This window comes from Balaenoptera acutorostrata, chromosome 8 (assembly GCF_949987535.1).
Source record: "Balaenoptera acutorostrata chromosome 8, mBalAcu1.1, whole genome shotgun sequence".
Classification (NCBI taxonomy): Eukaryota; Metazoa; Chordata; class Mammalia; order Artiodactyla; family Balaenopteridae; genus Balaenoptera; species Balaenoptera acutorostrata.
The window spans coordinates 50,961,429-50,973,665 of NC_080071.1; the positions used below are offsets into that span (position 1 = coordinate 50,961,429).

Here is a 12,237-nt window from a genome sequence, read left to right on the forward strand (position 1 = left end):
GCTGCAGAGCACAGGCTCCAGACGCGCAGGCTCAGCAATTGTGGCTCACGGGCCCATTTGCTCCGCGGCATGTGGGATCTTCCCAGACCAGGGCTCAAACCCGTGTCTCCTGCATTGTCAGGCAGATTCTCAACCACTGCACCACCAGGGAAGCCCCTTAGATTACTTTTTAAAAGTGTTTGCTACAGACCTAATCAGAACAGAATTTAGATGTTCCAAGTGGAAACATCCTGTAACCTGGCACTAAGCGAAACACCCTTTAGCAATCCAGGAATATTTTTCACTTACGGTTAATTCAAGTTTCTCTACAAGTCTGTCTTTCTGAACATCCTTTCCTTCTGCAAGTTATATCACCATTTTTCTCAACATTGTTACAGTTATGGACTTCATGAAAATGCTTGCATTATGTTTCTAAATAGTCTTCTTCCTTCCTTTCTTCAGAAGAATACACTCCAGTTCAGTACTTCTCAAACTTAGCTGCATGTTGGAATCACCTGGGGAACTTTTGAAAATTCAGCTGTCTGGGCCACACCCCAGACCAATAAATCAGAACCTCAGGGTGTGTGGCCCGAGCAGCAGTATTTTAAAGCTCCCAGGTAGTTCCAGTGTGCCGTCAAGGTTGAGACCAACTGCTCTTGTAAATGGGAATCTTCAGCGTGAACTGTAAATTCCAAACATATGTGGTGTTCTTGCTGTTTGACCTCTCCATGAGATGCCCTTGTAAAACATCCTATATCACCCACAGTTCATCTTAACCTAAACCTAATCTGTGTATATATAATATTCCTAAAACCAAGCAGGTTACATTTTTACTCTTTTTAAGCAGACCTTTCAGCCAAGGCCAAATCCAACCAGTCATATGTCTACAGCAAATCTTATGATGGCCATAAAATCTTTAGAAGTTAATTTTCCTTCTCCATGCAGTAAATGCTTTGGGGTTTTTTCCCCCAGTTTCTTGCGAGAATTCAGATTTGTTTTTCATGATAGTTAATTGTTCTCTCCATTTTCCTGTCTAAACCTTCTCAGTTAATCTTCCAAACATCTTGATTTTCAATAATCTATTTATGTATTATTTATTTTATAAATAAACTTATTTGGGGGGAAGGCAGAGTAGAGATTCGGTTGGGCACTTTTAAGATACTTTTACCTGCTTTTTGATACAGAAGTAGAAACGTTTTTTTTTCTTTTAATTTATTCACATAAATACTCCAGATGCTATCATACATTTTCCTGGGTTCTCAGCAAAATTGGAACGCATGGAAATGTCAAAGCTCATAGGGTTGAACACTAGGAACCCAGATAATTAAGGACTTAAAAGTACCATAAGCTGAAGTACAAGGGCCCAGAGTATGACTCAAGAGGAAGTATTCAGAATCCACATAAATGCAAAAATGAAAATTTCTATGATATTGTCCACTCAAGTGAAAATAAACTGATAGATTATAGAGAAAATTCTGCCTTTCTTCTTCAGTGAAAATTGACTGCAGGAATTAAGATCCTGCCTTTTGGAGAGCCCTGGGCATCACTTTAAAAATTGGACAGGACACTAGAAGAAATTTGTTTGAATGTTTCTAATTCTGCCTCTTGACCCTACTGACAGTTCCCATGAGAACGTTTTTCAGCTGAGCTGGTGGAAACCTTTCATTTACTTTCGTCTGTCTCTAAACGGAAGAGGGAAACTGATGCATTAAACCATGGGATGATGACACATGCATTTGACTGCAAAACATTCCAGTGCCAGCTGGGTGAATAGCTTTGCCTTGCTGGCCGCATGTAAGCTGACGTCAGTTTGGAAAACAGATTAGTGGAACACTGATACCGAAAATAAGGTGAAGTGAATTAAAGTTCATTGAGGAGAAAAATCTAGCTGTGAATCCTGGTAGAGCATATCCAGTTTTGCAAAGGAAGAGAATTGTAATCCAGATACTCCAATTCTACACAATTCAGTTTGGATATTCTTATAACTGAAAACATGGCCTTAGATCTCTGAGGAATATTTATAGCATCTCCGTAAAATAACAAGTGCTGTTCTTTTAAAAAGTGAAATTAAATTCAAAACAGTGTTGGGCAATCTAAATTGATTCAACTTTTTTCTAAGTACTTATCTGATAGGTCTTAGAATGGATGGGTAGTTTACTGGGGAAATCTATTAGTGTCCTGTAGACCAAAGCAGGACAGCAGTGGCTGAGTATTTCACTTTTCATATGATCGAGCTAGTTTTGTACAGGCCAAATGCTAGTTATTTGGATTCAGGCACTCTTATTCATCTTGCCCTTACAACCTCATTGAAAGTGGCCATATACAGTAAGGGTGTGATAGGCAAGGTGCAATGATTGTTTCAAATAAAACAATCTAATAGTTGGGGAAGCATCAGTGTAGGACCAATTGGTAGGTTTGTCTCATGATTATAGGATTCGTTTTCTAAAATATTTTTTTAAAAGAAAATTGATTCTAGTTACAGGCAACACTTTTTGTTCCAGTTTTTTGCCTTTAATTTTGTCCTTTATGTGCTAGAGAACTTGTAGTTGAAGAGAAAGGAGACAATTTAAAGTAGATTTTAGAACGAAAATGGTGAGAATTATTATGGTTCATAATATGTATATGCTCGTTCATCAGTGTTGTTGCTTTAACTTTTTAAATCAAAGCCTACGTAAAAATATTTAAGAGCACTGTAATGCTATTGAAATTTTTCTCAAATTGACCATAATTGAGTATGTACCTAGAAGAAAAATGTTACATATTTAAAGGGAAGTTTTCTGTAACTTCAGCCAGTCATTCAATTTTGTGGATGTCTTAAAAGGAGAATATTTAATATTAAATGTTTTTCTCTTATTTTGAGGATTTTTTTTTAAAGTTTACTTTCTTAAAAAAAAAAAAGTGGTTCTTGTTTTAGGGCCCATTTCTTGACCTTGTGATTTTTTAAAATGGATTGTTAATTGCACTGTATTTTTCTATAGGAACAGCATTATAAATGGGGACTGCCAAAGGGCTTTCCACCAAGTAAATCTTTGCTAAGACCAACAGCACATTTTAAAGCAGTAATATAGCCCAACTCCTGTAAAACAGTGCTGTTACAAACTTTTATAACTTTTGGATAAATGTACCATTTCATTTCTTATGCAAGAGACATAATACATTAAATAAAATATTGTGTATTTTACATTGTATGTAAAATATGGAAGCCCCCACCCAACTTGTTATATCCAAAATTTGACCTCAGACGAAAGTGTTGAGCTATGAGAAACATCAGTTAAATATGTAATTAATAGTACTTTTTGCTGAAATAAGTCACGATCTTAGTGTTTGAACTGCCACACCCCACCCCCACCCGTTTCCTACATGATATTCACCTGCAAATTCCTTCCCATCCACCATTCTAATGATGGCGATGATGGAGCTGCCTCCTTTATTTTACATCTTCCTTTCAATATACATTATTTTTAAAGAGTATAAGGTTTAAATATCTCTCTTAAAGAGTGTAAGACGTCATTAGCCTTCTTTGCTGAGAATATACAAATATGGTAACAGGCCAGTACTTTTGTTCCCTCTTTCAAAATCACTCCAAGTGGAAAGCTCATGGTTGACACTTACGAGTATAAACTAGTTATGAACTTTATTGGGAGTATGAGTTTATCCCTCAGTCTTGAGAGATAAACGTGCTTTGGACAATGGAGAAAACTTCCATGCATGGAGCATGGGTAGCAGACTGGAGGGAGAGGAGGTGAGTCATTCATGGGAGCCCTCAGCTCCTGCCTACTTCCTCCCTTGGAGACTTTGATTCATGGGACTGCCGTGTGCAAGAGCGAGCCCGGCTCGGGGACTGCCAGCCACCCACACAGTTCTTGACAAACCAAAAAAGCATCCAAATATCAGGTTGCTTTGGTGCCTTCATATTCAAGTGATGGTTCCTAGACCCAGTTTAGCTGTTTTATAAAGTGGAGTGGGAAAACCGGGTGATATTTAATGCCTGTATGAATGAAGAAATTGGACCTGTGCAGGTTGCAGCTCTATGGACTGTTACCAGACATTTCCTTAATTTTCTGAAAATTATAAATTTTTGCAATTTATTTTTAATGATTTGTGAAGTCTCATTTCCCAAAAATTTGGACACTATCAACAACTTAAACGTTAATCAGAGGAAATGTGATTGCCTTCATTTTCAGCAATAATGAATCGCTCTGACGATTCATGACATGTTTGGGGGCTGTGAGGTAGGTTTGCAGTAGAGGCTGAGGTATTTCTGTGGGGAAGTCAGCTGGTTTTGGCCCTAATGATTGTGCTGTTGATTTTGGTTTTTGTTCTTTAAGCAGCAGGATCAGGTCAGAGAGTCAAGTTTTTGTTCTTAGGCTGTCTTCAGAACGCTCTCATTTCCCTCTTGTTTGTGTTTGAAGGGGGGATACAGCCCATGCAGCACAGGGGTGGGTCGCTGTGGTGGGAAAGGGGGGACGCCTTGCTGAATCTCTTCACTCTTTCGGTGACCTGCCAACTGCCTTTGTCCCTGAGTCTTTGGGTGGATGTGTCAGACACATTTTATTTTTCCTGATAATTTAGCATTAGAAGTATTAGATTCTGAAGCCTTAGGACTTCCAGCGAGTTATATGGTATATTATTTCAGTCAGACTGTTTTTATCCTGAATAGCTCTCACCTAGCAGAACCCCAATTCAGATACCACACGTAGGTATCATGGTCCTGTCTTTTGAGATGATAGGACACGTGTCTTGATCTAAAGTTTTATGCCAGTCAGAAATATAGCCTGGGGAATTCCCTGGTGGTCCAGCGGTTAGGACTCCACACTTTCACTGCCGAGGGCCTGGGTTCAATCTCTGGTCGAGGAACTAAGATCCCACAAGCTGTGGGGCGCAGCCAAAAAAATAAAGAAAAAAAAAAAGAAATACAGCCTGGATGATAAAATTTGTCATTTGCACCGATGAATAACTGTCAATGAGTGTTTACTTTTAGAAGTTTATTGCAAATTGAGAACTGACTGCATTTTGTGTAATCTGTCCCTTTGTGCACCAGAATGCAGTAAGTATGAACCGTTTGCAGTGCCGGTCTGTTGCATGCTCCTGTGTTAATAGCTTCTCCAACTGTGTGAAGTTTGCAGTAAATGACCATTGATTAACTGTGTGTGGATATGAAATACAGAATTCATACAAGAACTTATAAAAATTTACTTTAGCTCATACAAGAACTTATAAAAATTTACTTTAGCTCAGACTTACTCCTTAGGTTGTGTTGTAATTGTGAAGCTTTGCCTCTGGTTTCTAATCTGCTCGTGTGTATTTCATATTCCTGTTCTGGAAGCGTACCTCCAGCTATTCACAGCCATATACTGTGTCAGAGACACCAGTTGTTCTCCCCTCCCTTCTCCTCATTAGTTGCCATTTGAAAATTTAGCATAATTTTGTCTAAATAGCTCCATAGGCACAGACCTGTTAAATAACAGAAAGGATTTACTCCATGAATTTGTTTTCTAAAAAAACCAAAGATCTGCTCCTATAAGTCACTAAGATTTTAGTTTTATTTATAAGTTTTAATTTGGGGTAGTAGCACTATATAGGGATATATTTCACCAAACTGAGAAAGCCAGACTTTCTCATGAAGAAATGGCCTTATACTGATTGTAAGGCATCTATATCAGACTGACTTCAGCTTCTGGTCTAAATTGTTAACCTCTGAGGATGGGAACACATGGATTTTAAAATGTAACGTGAAAATGAGTACTGGGGAATGACCTTTGTGTCCAGGACTATATTTGTTGAACGTTTTGGTGATAAATGTGTGCCTTTTAAGTAAGAACCTTCAGGATTTAAAACAAAGAAAGAAACTTTTATCTTCGACTACATTTAACATTAAAAGATTAGTCAGTGATAATGTATTTTATGTGTCATTTATGGTTTTGAGTTTAAAATCTCCCCAGATTAATTAGTTCACTAGTGATTAGAAATCCTTAGCCACCTTCCAGGAAGGCGTGTGGTGAGATGATACATCCTAGGTATCATTTTACAATTTGTCCTGGTTGCACCAAACTTGATTTTGAAAGATCAACTTTCAAGAAAGTCTTTGACTTTTGATTTCATCATTTATGGAAAGATCTGAAGGCAGCTGCTCTGTATTCACAGGGAGTGGCGAGCTTCTGCCGTTACAGGTGAACCCTCATAGCCAGTTAGGCCAGGACTGGCCACCTCAGTGGGAAAAGAGTCTGGTTTATCAGTGGTGGGGTCACCATCTCTCACTCCCACTGCCACCATCTCCTCTCTCTGCAAAGAGGGGGATAGAGGTGAAAATAACAAGTTTTATTGCTAGATCTACCTCTTTTGGGATGGTGTGGTTCTTGGTGAAGTATATTCATCCAACAGACATGCATTTGTGCCCTCAATATGTACAGAAATACGTTAAGCCCTGCAGATCGTTCAGAAATGACGTAGGCATGGATCTTCACAGGCAATAACTGATACGAAGAAGACACTGCTGAGAATCATAAGAGTGATAAATGTGTGACCCTTCTGAGAGGAGAGAGTTTCTAGCTAGGAGATGATTTTGATGTGCTGATTCCCTTGAGTCTGTATTTTGTGGGCACTTCATTCATTTAGTCAGCCAGTACACGCTGAGTGCTTGCTGGGTACAAGGTGCTGCAGGCATGGGCTTCCATTGGTGAACAAGAGATATATGGTCAACCCTTGCCCTTAAGAAATGTACAATCTAGAGAGACAGATAAATATGACACTAATCAATACATGCGAATGCACATGTATACACATAGCATGATTTTTCAAAAGTGCTGGTATGTAAGTGTCAGAATGAAGGATCTGACCCTGAATAGGGGAGTAAGAAGTCAGGTCAGAAAGACTTTCTTGAGCTCCAGAGTTGAGAATGGAAGATTGAGAACTTGGGTGACAGAGATGTTGAATCTCACTGTTTCTTTGCTGATCATCTAGGGGGAAATGTATTTCTTTCTCATTCTTTTACCATGTGTGTGGGCTGCTTATTTGTCAACTAAAATTCTTCATTCTCCAAATAGTGTGTAACTTGTGTATCCTTCATTCATTCACTTGACTCATGAATCGTTTCTTGGGTGCCTGCAATGTGCTAGCCTCTGTCTAGGAGCTGTGTGCTGGGCCGCGGTTAGGTCTGCAAGACCGTGTGTGGTGTTTCTCGTGGAATGAGATGTTAGAGTGGCATTGTCATGGGAGCGCCGATGGCTTGCTTTATAAGGCTGTCTTCATTTTTCTCCATATAGGACAACAGCTTTGAGCAGTTCATTATTAATTATTGTAATGAAAAGCTGCAACAAATCTTCATTGAGCTGACTCTTAAAGAAGAGCAGGAGGAATATATACGGGAGGTAATGTTGAAAAAAATTTTTAAGTATTCCTTTTTTACTCATAATACAAATTCTGGATTCAGCAGATTGTACAAACATGACCCTAAAATCAGATTTATCAAAGTTTAGCCATATTGTACCTTTTAAAAATGTGTTTGGTATGACATCTAAGCTAACTGGGATTTACTTTGCTGCTAGTGCCCAGGACAGTGCTCAGCACATAGTAGGTGCTCAGTGAACATCAGCTGACCGACTTGAGTCTCACTGGATTCCAGTAGAGTGAAGTAAAATAATACCCTGTTAAAAAACTAGTCTGAGATGAATGGACAGAAAAACAGCGGTACATCTATACAAGGTTCTAGTACTCAGCAATAAGAAGGAGCAAACAGCTGATACACACAATAGCATGAAGGAGTCTCAGATGCATTTTGCTAAATGAAAGAAGCCAGACTCGAAAGGCTACATATGTATGAGTCTATTTATATGTCATTCTACAAAAGTCAAAACTATAGAGGCAAAGTGTCTAATAGTCAATAGTGGCCAGAGGATAGGAGTGTGACTGCAAAGGGGCAGCACAAGGGAATTTTGGAGGCTGGCTGTGGTGGTGGTTACGTGATGCTACGCATTTGCCAAAACTTAAGAGAACTGTATACCAAAGAAGTCAATTATCACCGTATATAAATTTGAAAATACTTTACTATTTCAGTATTTAACACTATTTTAATATTTAATATTTTGTTCAGTCTTGAAAAGCATTGATTTCTAAAAATTTTATAATAAAAACAAGTAACATTTGTTGAGTGCTTACTCTATGCCAGGTATTATACTAGTGCTGTGGATGGATTATCTCACTGAATGTAGTTGGAAAATAATCAGAAGTAATATTTACAGAGTCCTTTCATCCTTAATTGTAAAACACATACTTGGTTTTCACCCTTTCATTTTTTAAATAGCCTGTGTTTTTCTAAGTATAAATTTATTTATATCATACAAAAAGAAATTTTATTGTATATATAGTATTATATTTTTGTTTCCCTTTCATTTATTTGCTTTAATATTTTAGTAATATTACTTCCTTTTCTTCATTTTCTATAGTGTCATTTTAAGTCATTAAGGACACAGAATCCTCTTTTTTTGGCCTCTCAGTATAGATTTTTCTAATGTGATTATTATTCCCAGTGACTTAGTAAAATAACTCATCTACTGAAAAACTAAATCATGAATATTTCATCTTTCATTTGGAATGATTATCATGCTTTAGAAACATTTTATACTTGAGTGGCACCTTTTGTAATGTAAACATCCTAAAAGCCAGATTCATTCTCTTCCTGTCTTCTCATCATAAAGAGAATGCCCAAACTTTGATCTGTAACTTAAAACAGTTTGTACAGATTGTCTAAAACACTTCTAAGAGTATATAGGAAGATCCTTAGCTTGCCGTATGAATTAACTTTCTTCCCCTTAGAAGAAAAATAAATGTTTACACTTATGGACAGAGTGTAAGCAGATACAGAATGATTACATTTGGCCTCCCAGATTTGGCTTTGTAGTTAGTGTTAGAACCAGCGGATAGGTTTTCATGTCTTTCCTTATGTTGAAAATACTTATCTTAGCACTGTTCTATTTTTACATTTGAAATAGTTAATGGCCCTACAATTTGGGGTTGACTCTAAAATTAATTTCTTCCTTGTGATTACAAATTAAGAACAGAAAAATCTATGCCTTACATTCTGGGGATCAAGTTCTGACTTATTTCCTTGTAAACATTGTAAATATACAAAAAGTAATACTGACCCAAGAGCCTGTTGAATAAATGGCCCGGGGCCAGCGAAGTGCATGGGAAATTGCCACAGATGGGAGGGTGGAAGGGGAGGCAGCCTCAGCACAGGTCAAGGGTGTTTGTTTCAGTCGGATCATGTCAGTGCTAGACTGCTGCATTATGAAAGTTTTGGGAACCGGAAGATGACATTTGCAGCACTGAGTTTTATAAAGGAAATTTTCAGAGAGGAAGTGGAGTATAGTAAGATGGGCAAAGTCTTATGTTAGAGATGGTAGTGTTGTAGCATCATCATATGGGATTTGATTATGTTCTGTTTTCTTTTTCAGGACATAGAATGGACTCACATTGAGTACTTCAATAATGCTATCATTTGTGACCTAATAGAAAATGTGAGTATTAGGTACAGTTTCCCAAAGAAGTTCTTGGTAGTGTAATTCACTACTTACGAATGATCTCACTGCCTTCAGTGTTAAGCTTTTGTATTTTCACTATTTCAACACTTCAGAGAACTACAGAGTTCTGGAAACTTTATCACAACCTTAAGAAATCACACATGGTTCTCAAACACATACATAGACAGCTGGACTTTTTGATACTTAGCCAGGTTCCCCCATGCTCATCCTGTTGCCGTATCACAGAGCCCATTCATGACTCTCAGATGCCATGCCCTTAGGTGCACCATTCTTTCTTGTGTGCTGGGAACCCAGGTCCAATCCACAGCTCCTGGAAATATGAGCACTGATCAGAGGAGACTCAAAAAAAAAAAAGGTGTTTGCCAAGTCAAAATATCCATTTCATTTCTAAAATTCTAGTGACCTCTTAACATAGTATTCAGTGCTTACTATCAAAAAGATAATTGTTCGTGAGGATGTGGGGAAATGGTAACCCTTGTGTACTGATGGTAGGAATGTAAATTGGTGCAATCGCTATAGAACTCGGTATAGAAAAAAAAAAACAGTATAGAGGTTCCTATAAAAAATTAAAATTAGAACTGTTATGTGACCCAACAATCCCACTTCTGGGTATATATCCAAAAGAAACAGAATCAGGATCTCAAAGAGATATCTTCACTCCCACGTTCACTGCAGCTTTATTCACAATAACCAAGATAGGGAAACCACCTAAGCGTCCGTCTACAGATGAATGGATAAAGAAGATGTGATGTATATATACAATGGAATATTGTTCAGCCATGAGAAGGAAGGAAATCCTGCCATTTGTGACAACAAAGATGGACTTTGAGGGCATTATGTTAAGTGAAATATGTCAGAGAAAGACAAATACTGTACGATATCACTTATATGTAGAATCTAAAAAAAAAACAAACTCAAACAGAATAAAATGAATAGTGGTTGCCAGGGGCTAAAGTTTGGGGGAAATGGAGAGATGTAGGCCAAAGGGTACAAACTTCCACTTGTAAGATGAATGAGTTCTGGACTTTAATGTACAGTGTGGAGATTATAGTTAGCAATACTGTGTTATATACTTGAAAGTGGTTAAGAAAACAGGTCTTAAATGTTCTCACCACAAAAAAGAAATGGTAATTACATGATGTGATAGAGGTAACTAACACTATGGTAGTGTATCAAATCAACATGTTGGATACCTTAAATTTGCACAGTATTTTATGTCAATTATATCTCAGTAAAGCTGGAAAATTTTTCTTAAAAAGTAACAATGACAACAAAACTCCATGCTGTTCAAGTAAAAATAAAGGAGGATAAAGGGACCATCTCGGGAGCCAAATTAAGTAGGATCCCAGGGATGGCTGGTATGGACCATAGATTGCTTCAGGGATGTGAGAGATGGTGTGTGTGTGACTTGACAGGTGCCAAGGGCCTTGGGATTTTTCAGGTTACAAATTACGTACGTGAAAAGGCTTAAAGTGTGAAAAATTACTGCATAATTTTTAGTAACCTTTCTGAATCTAAGATTTTTGTTTTTACATCATGTTTATCATGAACGAATTGATTGCAAGAAGACTGATTTGTGTGTAAAAGCTTAGGCTTACTAAATCTTCCTGGCCTTAATAACAAAGTTAATTTGAAACAATGCATAAACTTTATTTTCTGCAGTCTTTTTAGCTATCAGTGTAGGTGAGTGCTGTGCATCAGCAATAGAATCACAGGCTCCAAATGTCCAGCAAATCATTTTCTATTCATCTTTAACAAGACGTTTTGGATATTATTAATTAGCCAGTATCTTATCCCTCAGTATTCAAGATATTCTTGAAAGCCACATCTTTGATTAAATTGAACTTTAAAAAAAATATTCTGAAGCATTACTATTTTTCAATTAAAAAATAAACTTTGTTTTGAAAAATGTAAACAATGTTGGATTATGAACACTAATATTCCACCTAAGCAATTTAAAACTCTAGTCTAAAATTTAGAAAACCAGTGGATTTCCTGAAAATTTTTTCTGGTAAATTTTGTGACCAAAGTAGTTTGCTGGGGGAGTTTTAACTTTCAGAAGTCATGACTATCACGTTTTTCTTCATAAATGTAACATTGCACTTAATTATTTACCTTTAAGAACGGAGGGGGAAAAAAAAAACAGTGGTAATACACTTAATTTAACTAGATTATCTCAGCCCAAAATCCCCTTGCATATATGATTGAAGAAACTCATGTTCACGTAGGAGCCTGGATACATAAAGGAAATGTTTCCTTCCAGCATCACCTAACAATAATGTTTACTCCGGGGATGTTATGAACACACTTGACTCCTGAGAGTCCACACTTCCCCCAGATTTTGTGTGGAATGAATAAGTGCTGGTCAGAGGATGTCATGGCCTTGTAAGGAGAAGGGGAGAGGAGCCCTGGGGACTTTGCCCTGGCGGAAGTGGGTGGGGTCATGGTCAGTGGATTGTTCTCTGTGGAATGGAGATGTGTGGGCCTGTAGGGGCAATCGAAGGAACAACAGCCTTTATTTAGCAAAGTAGAAGATTCCTGATTTTTGGTTCAGTTTAGCTGGGCTGACTGTTCTTGGGATAAATAAGATCACAGGGTCTGAATACCCAACAAACAAATTCTCACCCGTGTTTAACATCCATTTAGAAATTTTAAATGGAAGGAGAATTTTATTCTAAACAGATATTCTTGAAACACAGCTTGATTGCATTGATCGTTA

At 37.6% G+C, this 12,237-nt stretch overlaps 1 protein-coding gene across 5 annotated transcripts in view; it reads left to right on the forward strand.

Annotated features, from left to right (window-relative positions):
• The window catches only part of MYO1B (myosin IB), a 183,336-nt gene that overhangs the window by 136,936 nt on the left and 34,163 nt on the right, over nt 1-12,237 (forward strand). For all 5 annotated transcript variants that reach the window (XM_057551139.1, XM_007171453.2, XM_057551137.1 and 2 more), the window contains exons 14-15: nt 7,242-7,346; nt 9,432-9,494. In XM_057551139.1, coding sequence (XP_057407122.1) covers nt 7,242-7,346; nt 9,432-9,494 — 168 coding nt within the window. The remainder of the gene's footprint in view (nt 1-7,241; nt 7,347-9,431; nt 9,495-12,237) is intronic.